A 24,152-nucleotide genomic window follows, 5' to 3' on the forward strand; every position below is an offset into this window, starting at 1 on the left:
CCTTCATCGATGAGAATGAGATCAATTATAAAACAAATGTAGGTACTATCTACAAATTCAGTGACTGCTGGCTTTTGAACCAGCTACTGAGCCATATAGGATCTCATTTTTAGGCGTTAAACAAAAATATTTCTATTAACATTAATATTATAATTATCTTTAAATAAAAATTAAAAATGGTTACTGTACAAATCAGGGGCGCGTGGGATCAGGGATGGTGACAAGAATGCTTGCAGTATTTCACCGTTTCAATTCCGATCCCCTGTGCAAAAAAATGAGCCAGCCCTCCTGTCACTGGTGAAGGCAATAAGATGAGGTGTTATACCTTTTTTAAACTTAATTAACATAATTTGTTTATTTAAGCATTTTGCAACCGTCATATGTTTTTTTATTACATTTGCAAAAGTGGTCTTCACCGTGATCGTATCAAAACAGTATATATTAAGTCAATACCATTAAAATTTGGTATAAGACATCTTTATCAATTTATCGTAACTAATCCTATCATTACACTATGAAATTTTTAAGTTTAACACGTTCATTAATTATCCCAGTAATTCATCAAAGATTCGTCTGACTTTCTATAATTTTCGTTACATCAATCATGCAAAACAGAAATCGATGGTATGTAATAGACACCATTACATAAGAAGTTGACATATGCTACGAGTGCGACCTTTTGTGATTCAATTTTATAAAAAAAATAATACATCACAGTGTCAATAAGGTCGAAACATAACACAAAGTGACATAAACTTAAGTCCTTATAATACTTGTTGAAAAAATTGACATAAGAATCAATTTGTGACCATCCAGCAATGGGAACTGATATCTCGATCGATCGATTCGGCTATACTAATAAAAAGATAAATTCGTTGTTGAACTCCCCAAATATATAAATTCGGTATTACTTAATTTGAAATTGTCATCAAAACAATTCGACCGATGAGGTACTACGTCAATTACCACAATTATGAATTTTTAAAGTTTATATATTTGTACTAATCACTTCAATAAGTCAACGCTAGATGGCGCTGCAGCCCAAGAACTACACAAGCGATCGCTATCACAATTTTTATATTTTATATATACACAAGGAATTCTTCTAAAAAAATTGTTAGTTAATCACTATTGAATCGAAACATAATAGTTGCCGTTCAGCCGAGTATCTAATTATTCTAGAAACACAACGAGCCAGCTACGGTTCGGTCATAGTTGGATAGGAATAGAATCGGAATCGTATCGTAAACAGTTACGTTTAAGCTGAGGTTATTTTTTGCGAGGAATAGTCCGAATATCGATCGAAATAGAATTTCGAACATATCAATACCGTTATAATTTAGTAGAAATGCCTAGTTTAGTTAGTATAATATATAAAACGAACAAGATGGAACAATACAATATCCACGAAAAAATACAAAATGTCGGTTAACGCAATACCGGAATTCTCCATTTTGAAGTAAGTCACTACTCACTAATGACTAACATTAACCTTTAAAGCAATAAAATTACGGTCCCAATTTTGCAATTTCCAATGACTAACCCGACCGGTACCTATTTCACACTAACACATTTAGTGTCGGTACTTATTCAAAACAACTGTGGCAAAATACGTAGACGACAAAGCTTTAGAATATTTAATACCGAAAACTGTTCATTGTCTTTGTAATGCAACTCACACAATATGCCATTAGTAGGAAAATAACATGTCGTAAAAGTCACACTATGGGACAAAGGCATCTTTATTTATAGTTAAAGGGTTGTAAGGAAGCATACTTATCTACTACTTAGATTATCTTACGGTTTTAAATATTTCACAACTGACATGTGGTACTAAGGAATTAAAAGATGAGCTCTAAAACTCAACCCACAAACTCCACAGTTTCGGATGTGAAGAATAGAAGAAATGTTATCTAAATAAAAGCCATACTGTAACAAGATTTTAGTGGGAAATACAACCACAGGGTAATTTGAAAATAGAGTATTTAATGTCATATTTGCGGGATTGTAGCGTTGACATACGACAAAATTACAAAGTTGAGGATATTATAAAATGGAAAACGACATTCCTCAAAGTAACGTAAATGTTTAATTTAATTTCAGATAATAAAAATCTATAACGAACTCAAATAAAATAATTTACGTTATTCGTTATCAAACAGATATCATTATCAGACTAGCGTAGCGAAGTTCTATGATATTTAATGAGGATTTTACAATAAGTGCTTAGTGACAAAGATGTATGATTAAACTGTAATCACTTTGAAATCGTATACTTAACTGAGACTTTGTAACCAAAAGAAAATAATCCTATTATTATTATTAATATTGTTACCTTGTTACTGTTTATAAAATCACTAGCGACCCACCCCGGCTTCGCATGGGTGCAATGCTGCCACATTATATTTAATACTACAGAATGTCTTACGACTATCAGAGTTTTTCAGTCGTTAGAAAATACAAACCGCTATGTGTCTGTCTTTTAGATCTGTAATATCTTCGAAAACATTCATTTAATTTACATGTTGTAAAGACTGATATTGATCTATATTAAGTGCACAATATATTTAAGGTAATTAATTGGATAAGGATTCTTAAAATCGCTTCGAAAATAAGCCATTATTTCTCGTAAAAAGTAAAGGATAAAAAAATGTTTCTTGGGGGCTACCCCTAAGAGATAGACATATACCATCATGGACTTTTTTGAAGACCTTTTTTTACTGTAGTACATTATTTTGATCTATCTCGTAGGGTTCAGCCAGCGTTTGCAATGTAAGCGCAAAAAATGTTTATTTACGACATTACTTTAGAGACCTCTAAAATTATCAGTATTTCTCTAATATATTGTGTATGTATTATACATATAAACCTTCCTCTTGCATCAATCTATCTATTTAAAAATAAACCGCATCAAAATTCGTTGTGTAATTTTAAAGATATAAGCTTACATAGGCACAGACATCAGTTAGCAACTTTGCTTTACACTGTGTTTTGATACTTAATATTATATAATGTAAATAGAAAATTTTTATTGTTAATTCTTACGATCAATTTTAAGACTTTTAGTTTATAACGTAAGTGAAGTGAATAATAGTTATTGGATAAATTACATAATCATTTATATTCAATGTACTTATTGTCGGTAGTTTAATCAAATAACGTACACATATTCAAAAGGTTTATTATTAATCAAAATGTCAAAGGATTTTTTTTCCATTTAAAAAAAAAGGTTGTCAATGAGAGGTCATTTAAGTTTGTATATTCTATAATATGTTTGCTGACTATGAAGATTTTTAAATGATTCTATTTTTAATGGACACATCGAAAATGGTTCCATTTAAATTCGAAAGACAAATCAAATCCTAAAAGCGGAATAAGGGTAGTATGTTATTGTTTTTTTTTTTCTGTAAAGAGTTATTTTAAAAACGAGTTTTTATTTAATCCGTGTACCGATGATTATAAGTTAGTTTACTAGATGAAATACCCACCAGCAACGAAAGTGTCAGCAAAATTTATTGTTGAACTTGTTTAAAAAATCCGTTACAACAATTAACAATGAATTTATATTATATAATTTGAATGAATTATTAAAGTGAATATTTAAATTAATTTGCACTCACTCTAAGCACCGATGTAAAAAGTGAAGGAAGGCTGGATCGTTGCTCTGGACAGCTGTAGAGAGAGTTCTCGATCCAGGTTTCCGCTTTCGACCTTTCGAGTTGGTCACAGATCGCGGTGAACCTTTTGAATCTGTAAAGGAAGTAGTCACAGTAACCTTTTTTATGTCTAACAAATTCATACGATAGTATATATAAGTCGGTGTCATAATGTACAAGTTTTTTGTGTTAAGCTTTTTTCGCCGCTTGTGAATATGTACATATCTTTTAAAAAAAAAATGTTGTATGCAGTAATCCCAACTAATAATCTATAAGTATTAATAATTAATATGTCTTTATATATCTAACATTTGACCCCCCTACACGTGGTCGAAGCCATTGGAGAAGGACATAGGCTATTTCTGCCCTGAAACGCGAGCTAAGTCGCGCAACAACTATTATCAGTATATAAAATATACGTTAATTTTAGTCGAAATCGTTTCGCAACAAGTATAGATAGAATATTAGTCGTTGACATATTTTTTCGTTTGATTGACAATTTAATTATACATTTTAAAGATCAACTATGTATTGGGTGTAACGATGATTCAGGGGTATTACACACATAACGTTTGTAACATAAAATTGCCGAAGAGCTTGCAATGCCGTGGCAATTCATTGACAGGGGTCAAGTACTTTCCATTAAAAAAATCACAGATTATAGTCTAGGGAGCGGAAAAATTATATATTATTTACATAAATGATAGGTGATTAGGACGAAGTTGCCTTCGCTATATATTACACTAAATCTCACGATGAAATAAATTAACAACGTCTAAGAATAATTCGGTCATAAGAAATAAAATTGTTAATAAAAATATCGTGTGAATAAAACAATAACAAAAAAATAAATTCAAATTATTTTATATGGAACTGCATATGTTAGAAAGAGATAAAGAGAAAGAGAGGAGCATGACGCCTTTTCGGAACTTCGTACCAAAATATCAAGACTATTACGAAAAAAATATGTACAAATAAGGCTTTCGGAGTTAGTATTCGTTGGTTTTCATGCATGATATATACATAGCGATTATAATATATAATTTAGATACACTATTATATGTATAGTCTTTGCCCTTCGATGTAATCTCAATTCTGTACTATTTATAGTAACAGTCACTTGATGGTACGAATTTTTGCAAGCCCGTCTGGTTAGGTACCACCCACTCATCATATATTCTAGCGTCAAGTGCAATACTTATTTTTAGTATATTTGTGTTCCGGAATTGTGAATGAGCCTCAAAGAATATAACTTCTTAGATCCCAAGGTTAGTGGCGCTTTGGCGAGTTAAGGAATGGTTACTATTAAAAAAAAGGAGGGCCCTTCTCTCATACTTATAAAATATTGTTCTTGTTTATTGTTTATTGCATTCTATGTGATGCGAGCTAATAAAACTTACCAAAGAACAGTCGTTTCCGTGTAGCATGCAGTAGGAGATCAGGCGGCGGTGGACCAAGCAGCTCCATGATGCAAGCGAGCTGTTCCGCCTCGTTCTCCCCCGGGAATAGCGGGTAACCCGTGTGAAGCTCCGCTAAAATGCAACCTGGAGAAAATTTAAACATTGACTTATTTTCGTAACCTGAAAATTATGTAATCATACAACGTAAGGTCAACGGCATGTCAATCTCTTATGCTGCCATGACCCTCACAACCACCCTCTACTCTCTTTTTGTGTGTGTAGTGCTATACTAGTTGTAGTTTGCTTGAGATTTAGTTCGTTGTCGTCAGGGTTATAGGCATAAAAATAGCCTGTACTACCCTTCCCTGGTATTCAAGCCTGCTTCATAATAAATTTCATAAAGAAGTTCAGTTCTTTGGCCTTGAATGACTAACAGACAGACAGAGTTACTTTCGAATTTATAATATTAGTATATTTTTATATAATTTTAATAATAAGATGATTATATCTATTTTTATAAACGAAAGAACTTTTCAATCAGTTTATTTTGATTTTATTACAAGCCAGCATTACATCACAATCTTAAATATATATTTACATAATGTTTATTTATGCCCATTTGCCTTTCAACTAAAAATAAATATAAAATAAAGAATCTACCACACATGTGAACGAAGTTTCAAGATGAACACGTTATACAATAATAATTTAGTTCAAATATTAGCAGTAATGGCACTTTATGAATCTGTCTATTGCGTAAAGGAGGCAGAATTTTATATACATATGTCGATATTTGCAGAACACACGTGTCGTCTGACTCGTCGCCTTTCTCTTGGCTTTCTACAAACTTGCCGCTTACGTAACACGGTCTGCCACTCGCCGATCGTTAAAATATTACGAAATTGTTCAAACAGTAATCACCTCTATTACAAAGATATAAGATTTAAATTAGCATTAATGTTTTTATTTACTATTTTTACTTACATGTACCGAAACTAATGGTCACAGGTATGCGCGAACTGGTTTATTTGTTATGGAACTTAATGCTCATATTTTTCTATAATAAAAAAATATTTTAAAATGTTATGTCGGAAAATTTGTATATAAAAATTAGAGGTTTTAGTGTCAATTTGTAATATCCGGTTAGATGCTTCTTAGGTAATATAAAAATCTGTTTGTACTTCAATCTTAATAATACATATATAATTTTGGAATGTAGCTTCTAACGAGGAGAACCGACACGAAACCCAGCAGTTACGCTTTTCCACCAATTTACGTATCTATATTACGAAATTAAATACAATTAAATTCACTATTTACCCTGCATTTAAATGAACGAAGACAAACTATTAGATTTTTTTCTATTTCTTACAGGGTCAATGTTTTTAGGCGATGTTGACCGGCAAAGGGACCAGCTGATAAGGATATCGGCTGGTCCCTTTGCCGGTCCCCCTATCTATTACATAAAAAAAATAGAGGAGACCTCTTATAATGAGGTGCTACCTCAGAGTACCATGTTCTCTTTACTGTTACTTATAAATTAATTAAGTTTCTCCAAACAAATATGTCTAAAAATATTGATACGAATATCCAGTTCTTACTAACCCATACTCCACATATCAATAGCTGTGCCGTACGGCAAGCCCAGGATCACTTCCGGGCTTCTATAGAACCGAGATTGTATGTAGGTGTAAACGCGGGCGTGTGTGTAGCACGAGCTTCCAAAATCTATGACTTTGATCGACGAACTTCCCCGGGCTTTGAGCAATATGTTTTCCTGAAAAAATACATGAAGTCATTCGTAATATTTAAGTCACAGCCGCCTTTGAAAAAAAGAGATTTAGTCATGATAATTGGGAAATTAAGTAACTTTATAGTTATATATATTCGGAATGTTTGTTTGTGTGGGGAGTCTTGTGTCGAGTTAAAATATTAAAGCCGGATGTTGGAATCCCATTTAAGGGGTCAGAGAGGCTGAACCTCAGCTTAGGAGGCCGTCGACGTCGTATATTGCAGTATGTCATTATCATGTTACATCTAGTCACGAGAACTTTTAACAGCCTTTTATTGAATTCTAATAGACATATTGTAATTATGAATCGTACAAATCGTTTGAATTTTTGCCATTATTAAAATACTGTAATATTTTATTTGTACTTGGCTGTAGGATTTTGTACAAACCCGCCTGGGTTGGCCACCACCTAATCCAAAAGACTGTCATGTAATAAATCTACCGCAAATGTTCCGTTTTGAAGGGTGCATTACAGGCACAAGGGGTTATGTCCCTCATCTTAGATCCCAAGGTTGGTGACGCATGGAGATATGAGAAATGAATTATATTTCTCACAGAATCAATGACTATGAGCAGTGTTGACCACTTACCATCAGTCCGCCTACCTATGAATTAAAATTAAAATTATCTAAAGATACAATACATTGATTCAAAAAACAATACTTACAGGTTTTAAGTCGCAATGGATAATATTCTCCGCTTCGAGTAGCCTCAGACAGCGAAGAAGAGAACTCGAGAACCGTCTGATGAGGCTTAAGCTGAATCCTTGGTAATTGTTCTTTTTTATCAGCTCATAGAGATTAATACTGAAATAAACAATGATAATCCTCCTTTTAATGATAAAATAATCTATAAATTTTCCATTGCTAAGCTTTTTTTTTACAAATATTAAGTATTCCTTACACCGGCAATGCTCGGCCAAACTTGTGAACTAAATTTTTTGATGAGCCCTGCCTTCTGCCTTCAGTTACATGGGCCTTTTCACCCTTTCCACCGGAAGACAATACTAAGTATTTATGTTTGTCGATAGAATATCTGATGAGTGGGTGTTACCTAACCAGACAGAATAGCACAAGCCCCATCACCAAGTGATTGATCCAATAAGATGCTTCACTGCAGGTTAACGCAGATTTTCTCATGAGCACAATATGAGTTAAAAATAATCACGCGAATAATCAGACGCTCTTGATTTGAATCTAATATGAGTTAATCCACGACCTATAGCCAGGTATCCTATTTACCTGTTTTACAATTACTGTGATTCTTTCAATTGTAAGAAAATTAAAAAAATTGGATATTAAAGGTAACTTGTACATAATGTTCATAAATCGTTCTAAATTTATATATATTTGAATATATTTTCGACATTATTTAAATAATGATGTAATTAATAATAATTGTAATTATGCATACATAAATGTGATTAAAGAATAAGGAAAAAAGGGATTAAATTAAGCTCCCAACTTCTAAAAGACGTTGGTAATCCGTATTCGGTTAAAAGCGTTACATCCTTAATATATACAGATATTTAATAGTAACTTGTTAACTGTTGGGCTATTGCGGTATACTCTTCTCAAAAATTAACGCTTATTTAGAGATTTTCCGAAAAAAGGCTTTGACATATAGGTGACATTTTGGATACGATTTTCAACAACAGATGGACGGCGTAAGGAGCGATTAATATTTTTTTGTAATCCCAAAAGTAATACGTGTTAGTCACAACACATTACGATAAATAAGTCAATTTAAACAATAGTTATTATATTTTATAAAAGTATTACATAAAATATAATCTTGTACAGAGGTTCTTTACAAGATTATTAATAAGTCCCAATTTCTCACATCTAGAATAAGGCTCTTCATAAAACGTATATACCGTAATAACGAACACCGTCATATTTCAAAATCACACCGTCTATAGGTGAGACCCGTGCAAAAATCCCGTATGGAAAAAGGCGGCTTCAGGATTTTAATTATGGAGTGATATGTATGAAGATACGCTGGATTATATTACGAATGTGAATACCTTGTCCCAGATAGGGTACATTGACGTTACGAAGACAAAAAGTCGTTACAAGTATACAACGATGATAAATAGTTTACGCAATCACTTTAATTAATCAAATGAATATTCAGATCTTGTGATAATTGAAACAAACAAAAGGACTACAAACTCTTTGTAAAGAAATGAAATCGGTATTGAGCGCTAGATTTACACTTCCTTACACTCGGGGCTACTGATCAGGGCGGGAAATTTTCAGGGTCATTAAAATTAGGAGGATGTGTAAATAAATCTTGGAATGACATCTCTAAAAAATATTTAATAAATTTTCTGCTATGAATGAGTTAATTTATTTATTTGAAATTTGCAATGCAAAATTTCGATAATGCGGCGGATTTTTTACAGTGTACAGTGGCGGCACTAATGTTGGCACTACTGTCTACATAACGTTATTGTTTCACCCAACATATGATATTCTATTCTCAATTGGTTTAAGGAGTCTTATAGAGAGGTTATCTATTGTGTATTACCGTCATCGGTTATAATTGGAGTGGTATAACAACTGGACCATCTCAGCTCTTGTAAAAATTACTAAACTGAAATTATTGATTCAACTACAGTGAAACTAGTCAGTAAGAACGAACTCAAAAACTCAACGCAATACGCGAATAAGAAATGACAGAAAACGATTTACGACAATGACTATAATAATTATAATATTTAAATTAAATACGGATCGAAATAGAATATCAAAAGATAGATTTAAAGTGAGTATATACTCATAATTTTACTTATTGCTTATTATACTGTACTTACAGCTTTTTTTATAAATATATATAGAAAGTTAATATTCGTTTATACAGGAAATATAAGTATTGTCTATGATTTGTAAATTTTTTTTTTGACATCTACAATTTTTTCGGTTGAAAAAGAGCAACTACTGAATGTCTTGCTTCTATCGGCAATAGCGCAATAGTTTAAGGGCAATCGGAATTTAAAAAGTTAAAGCATCAATCCTGACCCCTTGGTTTATTGTCGTCCCCACTGCCAACACAAACTTTAACCTTAATTTGAGGATTAAATAGTAATATTAGTAATTCCTCATAATGGGGTATTACTACCATTCTTTTAAAAACAACAGATATATTAAGTTCTTCTGGATAGAATCAAAATTCCGAACCTACGGCAGCTTAACATTACCATTGTAGCGGTAGCTAAAATGACGAATCAAAAGTTAATAAAAGTGTACTTGAACAAAGTATAGTTTGATTTTGATTTTATCGGTAACAGTTCTGAAATACTTCGCTGCGGTAATAGTCGAAATGAACGTATCTAGTTTCATGGTACGGCGTGATACAAGACCTGCATTGCCATTCATTAGCTTCCGCAGTTCGTTAACTTCGTTTGGCGTAGGTTACCATTTTATTTTCTTTTATGTATTTTGTAGGCTATTCATCCACAGAACATTAGCGTAATTGCAAATTTCAATGGTATTTCTATAGCTACATCAATAGTTATTTTTCATTAGCAATGTCTTGTAAAGAATGATTTTATTAGTATCGTCTGGGTAGTTCCCACCAACTTATCCTATATTCTACCGCCAAAGAGCAAAAGTATTATCGTGTTCTGGGTTAAAGGGGGAACGAGCCTGTGTAACTAAAGGCACAAGCGACATGACATATGAGTTACCAAGGTTGATAGCACATAAGTGATAGGAGAAATAGTTTTAATATGTCTTACATTACCAATGTGTATCGACAGTGGTCACCACTTACCGTCAGGTGATTCATTTGACATAAAAGGGTAAACGTTATAATGTTACAAAACATTATTTACATATGAATTATTAAAATTAAGTCCTTAAATATATACAAATTTTAATTAAAAATAGTTACTGTATAAGTCAAGACCACGTGGAATGGTGGCAAGAATGCTTTGAATCGCAAAAATAAGGGTTAAGTATAATAACATTAACAACGTACCTCATAAGCTCGAAACTGATGCAGAGATGATTTCTAAAGTAGAAATAATCCAGCATATGTATGACGTTGTGCGTTTGGTCTTTGTCCTTCAACCTGAGGTGGTCCAGCACCCGCACCTCCACCAGGGCCTGGTGATGGAATCGCTTCTTATTCCTGATGATCTTGATGGCGACCTGGTTACCGCTGCGGTGGTCGAGTGCTCTTATCACTTGACCGAATGATCCTTTGCCGATCACTTCGAGGATCTCGTACCGATATGCGATGTGGTCGTGAATTTTCTGGATAGTAAATAAGATTGAATCATGTAAATGAATAAATAATTTCAAAGAAAAATGGGTGACTTTGTTATATTTAATTAGTATACCTATGGAACATAATTGGTTGAAGACTAAGTATCTTCATGGCAGTATTTCTTGGTAGGATCTACTCTTCAGACATTTGGTAACAGAATTTTTGAATAAGGAACTTCATTATATTCAATTTATACTGAGTGCTTGTTTTTTTATCATCCGAGATGCGTTATACTTTTATTTTTTTTCTAATTGTTCTTTTTATGATAATATAATTTATTCACAGACGTGCTTTCCGTGCCGTTGTTATAGTAAATTTATAATATTCATTATGTTGTTTTAATGTGCGTGCATATAATTGCAGCATCACGATCTAATAGCAATATTTTGGAACTAAGTTTGAGTTTCTGAAACGCTGACCAAAGTTAAATTACCTGTTGTGGCTTTTAATTGCTAAATGATGATAAACGACAGCCAATCAACGCTTCGTATTAAGACGGATTTGATAATTTGACATCGCATATCCGAAGATGATAAATGTACGTGTAATCGTTTAAACTATTACAAATTTAGAGATTCAGTAGAACAGAAAACGGCATTCATTCGTTAATAAAATATAGCACTTGTTATATTACGCTATAATCTTTGCTGGTACCATTGTAACTGCTGCAGCGGAAATGACGCGGCAAACTGTCGCGTGTTCGTTCCCCGCTGTGTTTAATATTTGTTTTCGGAACATCGACTTTTATTAATGGTTTATATATTATAAAACTATCGTTAAAGTTAGGGTAATTTGTTCAGAATTAGCACACGATTATTAAGTCAGTGTTATTTAATTATTCTCAATTTTTTTTTGTAAAAATTATTTGTCCTTAAATACAAATAAAAAATACTTTTTGATCAAAACCTCATTGTTGGTGATACGGTAATAAATGAGCGTAAAATTTTAAGATAGTCTGTTAAGGTTTATTCCGTTATATGATGGATAAGAATACATATATGACTAGAGAAAGAGAATTGTATATTTAAGAAGTTTCACTCGTATCACGTGTACGGTGCTGCACGCGCAATACTTTCAGCCCATAAATAGATATACAAAAACGTACACAGCAAACCTCTTAAACCCGAGATTTTACAGCCTGAAATACTTTCTCTATTTGATCAAAAAACCAGGTCACATTTGCATAATCAACGGCAAGTTTTCCAGCGGTCTGGAGTTTCCGCAATGTATTTACTTCATAAATGTTTTAAACATTTAAAAAGTTTGCATCAGGTTTTACTCTAGTATAACGTTGTTACGTTCGCTCTTACTATGATCATCAGTCAGGTCACACACACTCACAGACACAGGTTTACACTTAAATTAATCTGGCAACATTGATTTAATAAGATTCTTCTAATAAGATAATAAGATCTTTTTAATTATGTACTCACGAAATGAAAGCGATGCTGTTCTGATTTCGTTTATGTTAAATAGGGAAGCTAATATTTGATTTATTACGTGAACTAGAGCTGAGGCGAATATTCATTTCATGTTCGATAATCGGCATTAAAAATTTTACTCCAATCTCATGTGAAGTATTAGACAAATTATAACAACTTTCAAACATATTACACAATACATAGCATAATTTTATCTGGAGTGATTTAGCGCTAACTATTAGTAAATACCGCAAACTTATACTTATATAAAAAACAATCCCACGAGATGTTTAAAATAGTAATTGATTTACCGAAAATAATATTCAATAAAACTCACTTTCGTCCCATAACTAAGAAGATTAAATAAAATAGGTCGTATAATCATTGATATATGCCTAAAATTTCGCTCTACCATCAGAGAAAAAAAAAATCTATTTATTTCTTTACTCTAGCCCTGTAAAAAAAAGAATTATAATTACCAATTATAATACTTACTTTGTTGTAACTGCCGTTCTCATCATCAAAGCCGCAATTGTTGGGTAAGGTGGACCACGCCTGGACTTTGCTCGCCTCAAGCCCCAGGAACCAGACTTCGGGATACTTTCGTACTTCCGTCCTCTCCCACGCCGTTAATCTTTCCCCATATAACTTTAAAATTTCTGGAATAAAAAAGGTTTTATGTAAATTAAAAACTGTAAACCTACTTTTCCTCTAATTATTTATAAGTCTAGATAGAGTGTCAATAAAAAAAAAGAGAAATAAATAGTAGCCAACAGTTGGGCATGACGTGTCGAGCGTCAAACGTAGCTGCCACTCACACCAATGTAATAAAGTTGTCTCGTTTTTTTTTTTTAGTTTTTTTGTTGTGCGACATTCAATCTAGACTAGTGGGTCTCCCGCGAAACTTCGCGTTTATTCAAAAGATTTTTTAGGAATTTCGGAACGTATGAAAGGTTTTGTTTTGATTTAATTTCATTAACATACAAATATAATTGTATTTAACTAACATGACTGTATTTTTAGATGTTGAAAAAGAGTAACTACTGTTCATTCCGAACCGGTGGTAGCTTTACTTTAAATAGTTTGTTAAATGACGATACAAAAGTTCTTGTAAAAGCCTACTTGAATAAAGTATATTTTGATTTTTGATTATAAATTGATGAAACCTTATTTAAATGAAATATTTAATGTCAAATAGTATACATTAGTTCAATTAGAATTGGAGTTTGTCGATAACAATTTACTTTAATTTTGTTTGAGTTTTTCATTTTTTTCGTATACAGCCGTAGTACCGCTCTCTAACCGGTCAGTAACATTTTCCCGCTCTTTAAAATTATTTTTTCGTTAAATTGTAACAATTTAGTAAATTGCAATCAAGAATCCTCTTTATTTTTCTGCACATCTACGGACGAAGCTCTTCAAAATGAGACCATAATCGAATTATGACTGTATGTGCAGCTACCGTCTCATAATCACTGGGACGAAAATTACGAAGACGACGATTACGCTAATAATATATAAGATATACATATATAATCTAATAGCTTTACCAAACATAGTTGTTTGGGGAACGATTAGTACAACAATGTTGTGTTATCTTAATTCGAATGTCAAATCCAAATTCAGAATCGAAGTCAAAATCTAAATATACTTTATTCAAGTAGGCTACAAGTACTTTTGTATCGTTATTTTGCAAACGATATGAAGTAAAGATACTCAAAACCTTGACTAGGGCTGAGTGGTGTTCCGTTTTGATATCACACCACTGTACAGTTTATAGTTTATGTATTTACTAGACGCCTTTTTTGATATGTTTTTTTTTTTTAATTTCTTTGTGTTATTAGTTACATTTTAGGTTTGAAAAAATATTATATGCATAGCCTGTATTGTGACGTGTTTGCCAATAAAACATTATTCTATTCTAGTATATTCTAAATCAATGGTAACAGAAAGAGGGAAATTGTGTTCATCGAAAATATTCTAAACAGTGACTGTCAATTTTTAATTATGGCGCAAGATAATTGCAATTTTCAAATTCAGTTATATAGAAATAATATGTATTTATTTTTCTTTTTCTCAGTACAACAAATACGTTATATAATTGCATATAATAACATAACACTTAATGCAATACTAGTTTACGAATACTGACGGTAATCTTATACATAATCCCTTATCGAATAAGGTTTAATTTAATGAAAGATTTTTTAACATGTGATTGAAATATATTAATTGGCAAAGCTAAAATTAGATTCGATAGTCGTACTTATAATATAATTATAGTTAGGATAGACTGTAACTTGAACTAACATCCATCATCTGTAATAAATTCATCAGGGTGCCGAGTGTTCCGACACGAACCAGATCTGATTGGGTCAAGGACGGAACGAGACGAATTGTTTATTTATTTAGCAGATCTTTTGTCATCGCGGATTAATTATGAAAAATTAAAATTAAAGTAATCGTGTCGATTAGATTTGGATTGTTTTTAATGGTCTCGATTATTGCGAATCATTTGTTTACTACGCAATATTATGAAAAGTTAAGCAATGTTTCTTTGAATAAAACAGGATTTCAAAAATAACTACGATATTGCGAATCTTTTGTTATGTTATATACATTTAATACATAAAATCCGAAATTAGTTGGGCATGTTTTTGTAAGTTTTTTCCTTCTTTTTCTTTGAATATATTTAAAGGTAACTTAAGAATCAGTCAAACGAATATAAGAACTGCTTGAGAAGTAACTGACTCCTAAGATATGTCGTCTCCTAATTAAGGGGTACAGGCCTCTTATATATATGTAAAATATTGTTAAGCAATAAAAACATAATTTTTATTATGATCTCCTAACAACTAACTTTTTACACTGATTTTTTTCTTATTATTTTTGAACTGAAAATACAAATATTTCTCGAACTATTATTATTATTTACAACAATACCAAACGTTAGCGCGATTTAATTTCGGTACAGTGACATCTATTATTTAAATAATAAAACATATTAGAAATGACTTTTAACTAAATACTTTTTGCGTAGCTCTGATCTGACGTTGTATTTAAAAACTTACACCTAATGACACTGATCGAACTATTATATATAGCGATTATATATTATATATATATATATTATTATATAGCGATTATACGCCGGGCCCGAAATTATAATTATTATGATCATTTACAGTATTTTAATGTTTTAGTTAAATTTTAATTTCTTAATCATAATTTTTTATGTACTTATAAATGTTAATATTTCTCTCCGGTGACTTGCTGTCCGTGTCATCGTTATATAATATTATTTATAATTGTTATATGAAATGATGTCATTCTAATGTACTTGAATTTTATTGCCAAGCATCAATTTATATGTTAAAAATTTTTAATTTCTGTCAAATGTTGCAAATAAATTTCGATCCAACTGAACCGTTGAGTCAAAATGAAACATACGCTTTTGGTGATAATAACGATACTATTATATAAGCTTTATTACAAAAATTGTTATTCAATAGTTTTCTTTGTGGTACCAATAAGTGTTAGTAGGTGGTAACTATAGACAGAAGGGACATAAATCTTAGTTCTCAATGTTGGTGTATACAAACCGCTAAGAACGGATTTTATAAAACTCAACCCCTAAGGGAGTAAAACGGGAGTTGGAAGTTTGTGTTTTATAACATTCGCTCGGGTAAAACCGCAGGTTCAGCTAGTATATTATATTTGTTCAATAATCCTTTATAAATAAAATAGCAAATACATTTATATCAAACTTTGCTATTTTATAATTCGTCTTTTCTCCTTTTATAATATAATATTGTAAAACAAAATGTGAGTTACGTCTACCTGTATGTATGCACTTATCTTAGAAACTATTTGCGGACTTTCTTTTAGTCTGCACGTATATAATAATATTTGGACAAAATTAACTAACGTTAGCTGTTAAAATATGGACTTAAGCTAATAGGTTAAACGTATATAAAATAGTACAGAGACGATTTGATCATATCAAAGAGTTAAATAAAAGTTTAAACATAGAGTCGCATTATATACCTTAGCAAGTAACATGCAAAGCTGTATGCTAGAATTATATAATTATATTCTAGTGTTGGATACAAAATATTCTTGTAATTACCAATCAAAATGATTGTTAACGTAAACAAACCTAAATATCCCCTTCATTAGACCTTAAATTTATTCAAATATGTTTCCGTCTTATAGAGGAGGAACAACACGAAGAGTTCTTATGAGGTCACATGGAGCGTCGCCAAGTGTTAACAATATCCTAACAAAAACCCCTAACAAAATATACATAACAAAACATAACTTACTGGGTTACCAGGACTGCTGGATAATGGAGAATATATAATAGCTAGCTATACTCGCGGCGTTTCCCGCGCCAAATTTATAAAACTATTGCACAAAAACTTACATCCCCATTTTACCTCCCTGAGGGATGAAATGAAAAAAGAAATAATCTATGTATATCCTGTCCAGGAACTCGAGCTGTCATCTTACCAAATTTCTTCTAAATCAGTTTACCGATTTAAGCGTGAAGATGTTTCAGACAGTGACTTTCGTATTTATAATATTAGTAGGGTCTTATCTTAGCTGTTACTTTTGAAGTCTTTAAAATCTGCGTTGAGGTTTCAACCTCAACATCGTGAGTGGTACAACAATACGTTGCGTCACATTACTTTGCGGCTTTAAATTCTACTAATAGTGCGTTGGAGTACGGTCCACAATGATGTGAGATCTTATTGACTCGAACGCCTTGTTATTATTTTTATCTCTAGACCATATTTCAAACTCAAATTCCTTTATTAAATATAGAAGCGTTCCACTCACTTACTGATTGTCAGATTAAACACTACCACCGGTTCGGAAAAGAAAATACCCTGACCTGAGAAGAACCGGCGAAAAAAATTCAGCAGGATTTTTTTAAACGTCTTATTTTCAATTATTTTTTTTATACAATAGCAATAAATATAATTTCGTCATTTTAAACAGCCTGGAGACGATCATCTCATTTCCAAGGTGTGCACTGTGCAATAATTTAAGAAGTCATTAGTTTTGTAACATTTAGCACAGAAACGCTCTTTGACGATTATTTTAAATTTAACAATTGAATATTTTTGAATCTGATTTTCGCTTTCTGGGATCCTATTGTAAAAGAGTATACACAATGTAATTCTAACCCCGTGTAATCGGGTAATTGAATGGACGGTTAAATAGGCCATGTGATTGTAAGAGGTCACTACTGCCTAAGGAGCTTGGTATTGAGATGTTATGGTCCTTGTTCCTGTAGTTACACTGGTTGGTTCATTCTTTAAACCCTCTGGCTGTAGAATATCTGATGTTTTGGTGGTAACTATCCATATAAATATCTTAAAATAAAACTTAAATATTTATAATTCGAATCAATAGAGTTGCTTCAATCGTGTATTTGCAAAATAAACCTTTATAACTATTGTAAACTAAGTTCCGAGGTATTAATTTCCAAGCCAGTGGTAGATTTTTGACTATCAATAAGTAAGCGTAACACTTCTATATTGAAAAAAGATCTTTCACTTCAACTTTGACATTGCCTATGTGTATAATAAAAAATAGTAATGTATTTAAATAATATGATTACAAATTGATTTGGCAACCGCACCCTTTATAATTTGAGAGAGCCTCCCTGAATTCGCGTCTGCCTGCTTATTATTCTAATTACATTCTGTCATGTTAAAAGCTTTTAAGAGTTATTATCATCTGACTTCAGAAAATTTTGTAGGTCATCCATTAAATATATGAGACATTTCCAATTTACAGATACATATATATTAATGACAACAGGACCAACGCCTTGATGTACAGGACATCACATTTAAATGAGAATGTCTAGAATAATTACATGTACCAGTAATATCTCATAATTATAAGGTGCTCATAGATAAATATTTAGGCTGTAAAGATCACATCATGCAGACACACACTTACATAAAATAACTGTTCCCTATAATATTTTACTTTACCAAATATTTTGAAATAATGGAACGCAAATCTCAAAAGGAAATTCAAAGACGCTAAAAAGTCTTCGTTTTGTAATCCAAAAACCAATCAGTATCCAGCCTATACTTACGAGTTGTTAAGTTTGGCCATCGTTCGTCATCGTTCATCCACAGATAATGAAGAAAACATTGTCCTACTTATATAAATATTTTTTATTAACGTCTGTCTAAGACTCTATTGTATAAATCCTAAAGTTTTATAGTCAACAAACCGTGCACAAAAGAATATTGATGTCTAACAAAAAGCTTTCAGAATATATCCCATAGGAGGAACTGTCGAATCACCGCTTACTCCTTGGAGGAGAAATAAAGAGGCTCTCAGAATATTCAATATAACTATATATTTTATCTGTATTAAACAATATGCTTCAACTTATTGTTAGTAGTAGATCACGAATTCAAGCACTACGAAGCAAAATTGAAAATTTATATTTATATTATTTAAGTTAGAGGAGTGCCTTGAGAAAACTATATCAAAGAGAGTATATACGACTCTTACAAGATTTTATCCATCACAAACAAAACCGTCGACATTAAATAAAATAAATATTGGACAACATCACATACTCTGATCGCAATGTAAGTAGCTAAAGCACTTGTGTTATGGGAGATCAGAAGTAACGACGGTACCACAAACACCCAGACCCAAGACAATATAGAAAACTAATGAACTTTTTTCTTCATCGACTCGGAGTACCGTACCCATGAAAAACGGTGTACACGCTACTCGACCACGGAGCTCGTCAAACATTGCCCTCGTTGACCATGTAATACATACAAAAACCTTCATAAAAGCGCTGCATCGTCTGGTTTTATTTACATTGACTTAGGAGTCCTGTTATTACAACGAAGTTGCTTTCGCAACATATTTTATTTTAAATAGCGGACATAATGAAATATAACAACAACAAAATTATACTTAAAAATCCCGTCTGAATTAAAACAATAATAAAAATAAGTTTAAATAATAATATAAATAAATAAAACCGTATAAAACAGAAAGAAAGAAAGGGTGAAATCGCCTTCTGCAAAAATCGTTACGTTTATTAATATAGACTGGTTTAATACAGTGACCTAATAGAGGAGTTTGAAATATATTGTAATTGAGAAATCTAATTAATATTGTTGTCATTTAATTTAGAACCGACTGTCGATATCTTTGAGATATGGGTTCTGCATGGCACCAGATGTGGCAATGTGCCAGATTATCTCGCAAGAGGCTCAAGAGGTTGCGCTAATCGAATTAGAGGTCGTGGTCATCGTTACACAGACTATATGGCGATTCAGTTATAAATATAGATTTTCATGTTTTGAAATCATATTAAAAAATGCGTAGTACACAACAATAAATAATTAAAATAATTACTGTTGTAATTTGACCAATCATAAGAACACAATATTAACACATCAATCTAGTTCTTAGAAGTATACAAATAATCCCTTATACGGTCAAACATATTATATTATATTACGAGCGACCCGCCCCGGCTTAGCACGGGTGCAATACTGATACTAAATATACAAAAGAATTTCATTATATTATACTAAGTTCATAGCTTTTTGTCATTAGACAATACAAAATATTATCTTCGAAAATATTAATTTAAATTACATTCTGTAAAGGGCCATATTAATCGAATGCACAATGTTTTTAAGGTACTTAATTAGATAAGGATTAATGCTGTATTGCTTAAAATCACTTCGAAAATAGCCATTATTCTCGCAAAAAATAAAGGATAAAAAATGGTTATTGTGGGCTACTTCTAAGAGATAGACATATACCATCACAGACTTTTTTGAAGACCTTTATAAGGTGTACAATTCTGTAGTAAATTATTATCAGTGTTTCGCTACTACATTGTACATGTATAATACATATAAACTTCCTCTTGAATCGCTCTATCTATTAAAAGAACAGCGTCGAAATCCGTTGTATAATTTTAAAGACAGACAGCGGTAAGCTACTTTGTTTTATACTATGTAATGATTACCATCTGCCGCGACCTCGCCTGTCACAATTAGTAAAATATATATATATAAATATATAGTAGTGTGCAAAAAATGACATGGCGATTCGATTGAATGAAGTTGAAAAAATAAAGACAAATCCTTTCTATAACACGTTTTTAATAAGCCGATTATTTCTTCGAAATGTATCAAGATTCTAAGTATTAAAGGTCAGGTTTCCCTTTGATAATAATCAACCAGTCGGGTCATTACCTTATACATATTTATGAGATAATTACATATTTTAAAGATTAATCAACAACAAAATAAAAAAACAAAAAACGTAAATAAAAATGTCTTGTAAAAAGTAGTCCTACTACTAACTTTGTTGCAAATAGATACCCGACTTGAAGAAGTAATTCTTTTAATATTAATGCTTCGACATAGAGATCGTTGTTTTTCTTGTCCCAATTAAACCCGCGTTGACCTACATCCGCGATCCCAAGGCGTCGCAGGTATAAGCCAGTCATCCGCTGCACGCGAAACGCTAGCGCGAAATATGTAAGCAAGAATATCAAGTTATTGAAAAAACTCGAATAATAATATCTAAAAATTTGATATTATTACTTGCAGGCCCAGCTACTCATCATTATGACTACGTTATACGTTGAATTATATTGTAGATATTCTCTGAAGCACGATGAATATAATGATGTAAATTTCATATGAATTTTTTTTGCGTGATGCGAGTTCAAAAATATCAGCGATCTTTTTATAGATATGAATTATTTTCTGTTTCCTATAATTGAGGGAGCACATCGGTATAATTATTAAAATTTAAATTAAGGTTGTGCTGTATTCTTTGTTGAAGATTTTAGTAAAATAAAATAGGTTATTTTCAATCGAAGTACATTTTTTTTTTTAAATAATGAAATTATTGATCTAAAGAAAATAAATTGATTAAATGAAATAATTGCAAACATTTTCGATCGAAATTGATTAAATGAAATAATTGCAAACATTTTTAAATTAGTAAGTATTCTAGAAACAAATCTTTTCGGAGTTCATTTCTTTTCTTTTAATTCTTAATTTTTTTTCTAATTTAGGTACAGTATTGGAAAATTAAATCGTGTTAATTTTCTTTCCTGTTTTGGTAGTGAAACTTTTCTGACGTAGAAGGCTTCACATCACGGCCACGTCACGTGTAATAAGTTGCATGTACTTTATATAATTTTGTTATCGTTATTAAAGAACAATCATAGGTTTTTGACGTTTGATGTGTATAATCTGTATTATTCATAGAGAATGTTTATGTTTCGTCAACAAAGTTTCGCTCCAAAACTCGTAGCAAGAAAAATACTTCTTTTCGTTGTATTCAATGGACAGCCACCCTGAGTCACGATGCATGCCTTTCGTGCGACCATTACTTTATTGCTCGGAGTTTTTTATCGTATTAATATTCCAAGAGGCTTCCATTGTAGTAACGTTGCTCGAAAATAGATAGTGTATTTAAACTCCAACGTATATTGTTATGTTCTCATATTTAAGTTGAAATTATGCTTGGCGATTGTAATAATAGTTATATTTTGTAGCATAAGTGAATTTAAACATCATCATGATCAGCCTGTATTATTCCACTGCTGGACGTATTCCAAGGCGCCCCACTGAGTCCGATCTTCGGCCCTTCTCATCCATGTTCTACCGACCACCTTTCGTACACCATCGCTTCACCGCGCTGTGACCTAAGGCGTCCCACACACTACACTACGCTTGCCGATTCGCAATCTCCACTCTAGAACCTTCTTGCCCCAACGGCTATCAGTTCTTCTACAGATGTGATCGGCCTACTGCCACTTCAGCTTGCTCATCCGCTGAGCTATGTCGACCACTTTCGTTTTCTCGGATAACCTCATTCCGGATTTTATCATTCAGAGATACTCCAAGCATAACTCCATATCCCGCTGAGTGACTTTAAATTGGTGGACCAGCCGCACCGTAAGTGTCTCGGCTCGGCTGCGTAATTCATGATGGGTAGGACGCACTGGTCGAAGACCTTCGTCTTAAGGCACTGGAGTATTGGCGACGTGAAGACATGACGTAATTTTCCAAAAGCTGCCCAGCCTAGTTAAATCCTTCTGCTGGCTTCCCTCAAAAAAGGCTAAATATAACCTATTATGTGTTATGAAGTACTACGAATGCACGTGGGCGCACAGACAAAGGTAGCACGCCAGTATACCTCCAAAATAAAATCATTTTTGTGGTTCTAGGAATATGTACTTTTCTTAATAAAAGAATAATTAATATTAACATTTGTAATATAAAAATTAATTTTAATTAAAAACGTTACGAATGATTGAAATTCCTAAATGAATTAAATTTTTTCGTTTTGATTTTAAATTCTATCAACACCATAAAATACGTTTAGTTACGTTATACGTTAAGTTCAATTTTTAAGAAAGCTTCACATTCCTAGGACAAAGACAATGATTCTGTTTCGGGGTGTGTTTCCTCTGTTTATATGCCCGAGTGTATTAGTGTTTCTGATTTCAAAAACTGGATTATTTTTCATGATTAAAAAACTTTGCTTCAAATTTAAAACCATAGTTTTTTCATTCGTAACACGTGAATATTTCCAATATTATACATGGAAAGAACAAATCTCAAAACAATTTGTATGTCAGTGTTAAATGCCAAACATTTAATAAATATTGTTTTTAACGATCTCACTTGTTTTGTGTTATGATTTATTCAACAGAATCATATATTCCAAATTATTATGATTTTCTCTTCGACCTTTACCGCTGCCACTTATTACGGTCAGTGAGTTTTAACCAGAGTGAAAACTGGTGCACGTAATTAAAGTACGAGAGTAATCGTTACGGACTTATTTAAAAATAAAACAAAATGTTTGAACTTGGTGAATATGCAAAATTTAACCTTTCTACTTTCTGTGGCCCAGAATTTTTTATTAATATTTCGTGATTAATACTCATGTTTCGTGTAGGTATAATTATTTGTCATCTTTATGTATTTCAATGTTTTAAAATAATACAAGTATACTTGTGACGTTATTATATAAATAAAATAATTAATTAAACAATAAAAAAAGTTAAAATAAAACGTAAAATTAAGCTAAAATGATACAAATAATGATTGTTTAATTATGTACCAGGACGTTGACGTCGTTAATTCTACGAACTAATAGACTAAGTGTTTAAAATAGAAAGGCCCCATCTCTTGGGTCATCAGAAGTGTGGACCAGTTTCGTTTCTCGAAACTGGTCCACACTACTGATGACTGTTTTAGGTATCTAAATTTTAATATTATAATTATTGTTATATTTTTTAAGGCAATAGAAATCAAATCAAATTCTATGTGTATTTTAGCTTACTTTGCTTACTTATTAATAACGTAGAAAATGATAAGCCTTTAAAAAATATAATTTATTAAATGGTTTGTATAAATATTCCTTGGGAATTTCATTAAAAAAGTTTTTATGTACTTTATTAACACGAAAAACATTGTACTTTTTTGTATATAACAATGACCTATTTAACCTTAAGGTAGGTAAGTGGCCGCCTTTGTCTACAGACAATTAAAAAGTAAAAAAAAAA

The 24,152-nt window shown here is 31.9% G+C and overlaps 1 protein-coding gene across 2 annotated transcripts in view; it reads right to left on the reverse strand.

Moving 5' to 3' along the window:
* The window catches only part of LOC125077335 (dual specificity tyrosine-phosphorylation-regulated kinase 2-like), a 57,792-nt gene that overhangs the window by 11,907 nt on the left and 21,733 nt on the right, over positions 1-24,152 (reverse strand). For both annotated transcript variants that reach the window (XM_047689256.1, XM_047689255.1), the window contains exons 3-8: positions 13,040-13,203; positions 10,833-11,110; positions 7,516-7,654; positions 6,662-6,833; positions 5,057-5,200; positions 3,621-3,750 (exon numbers count right to left, since the gene is read on the reverse strand). In XM_047689256.1, the coding sequence (XP_047545212.1) occupies positions 3,621-3,750; positions 5,057-5,200; positions 6,662-6,833; positions 7,516-7,654; positions 10,833-11,110; positions 13,040-13,203 (1,027 nt within the window). The remainder of the gene's footprint in view (positions 1-3,620; positions 3,751-5,056; positions 5,201-6,661; positions 6,834-7,515; positions 7,655-10,832; positions 11,111-13,039; positions 13,204-24,152) is intronic.

The sequence above is a fragment of the Vanessa atalanta genome, chromosome 3, assembly GCF_905147765.1.
Source record: "Vanessa atalanta chromosome 3, ilVanAtal1.2, whole genome shotgun sequence".
In the NCBI taxonomy this organism is placed as follows: Eukaryota; Metazoa; Arthropoda; class Insecta; order Lepidoptera; family Nymphalidae; genus Vanessa; species Vanessa atalanta.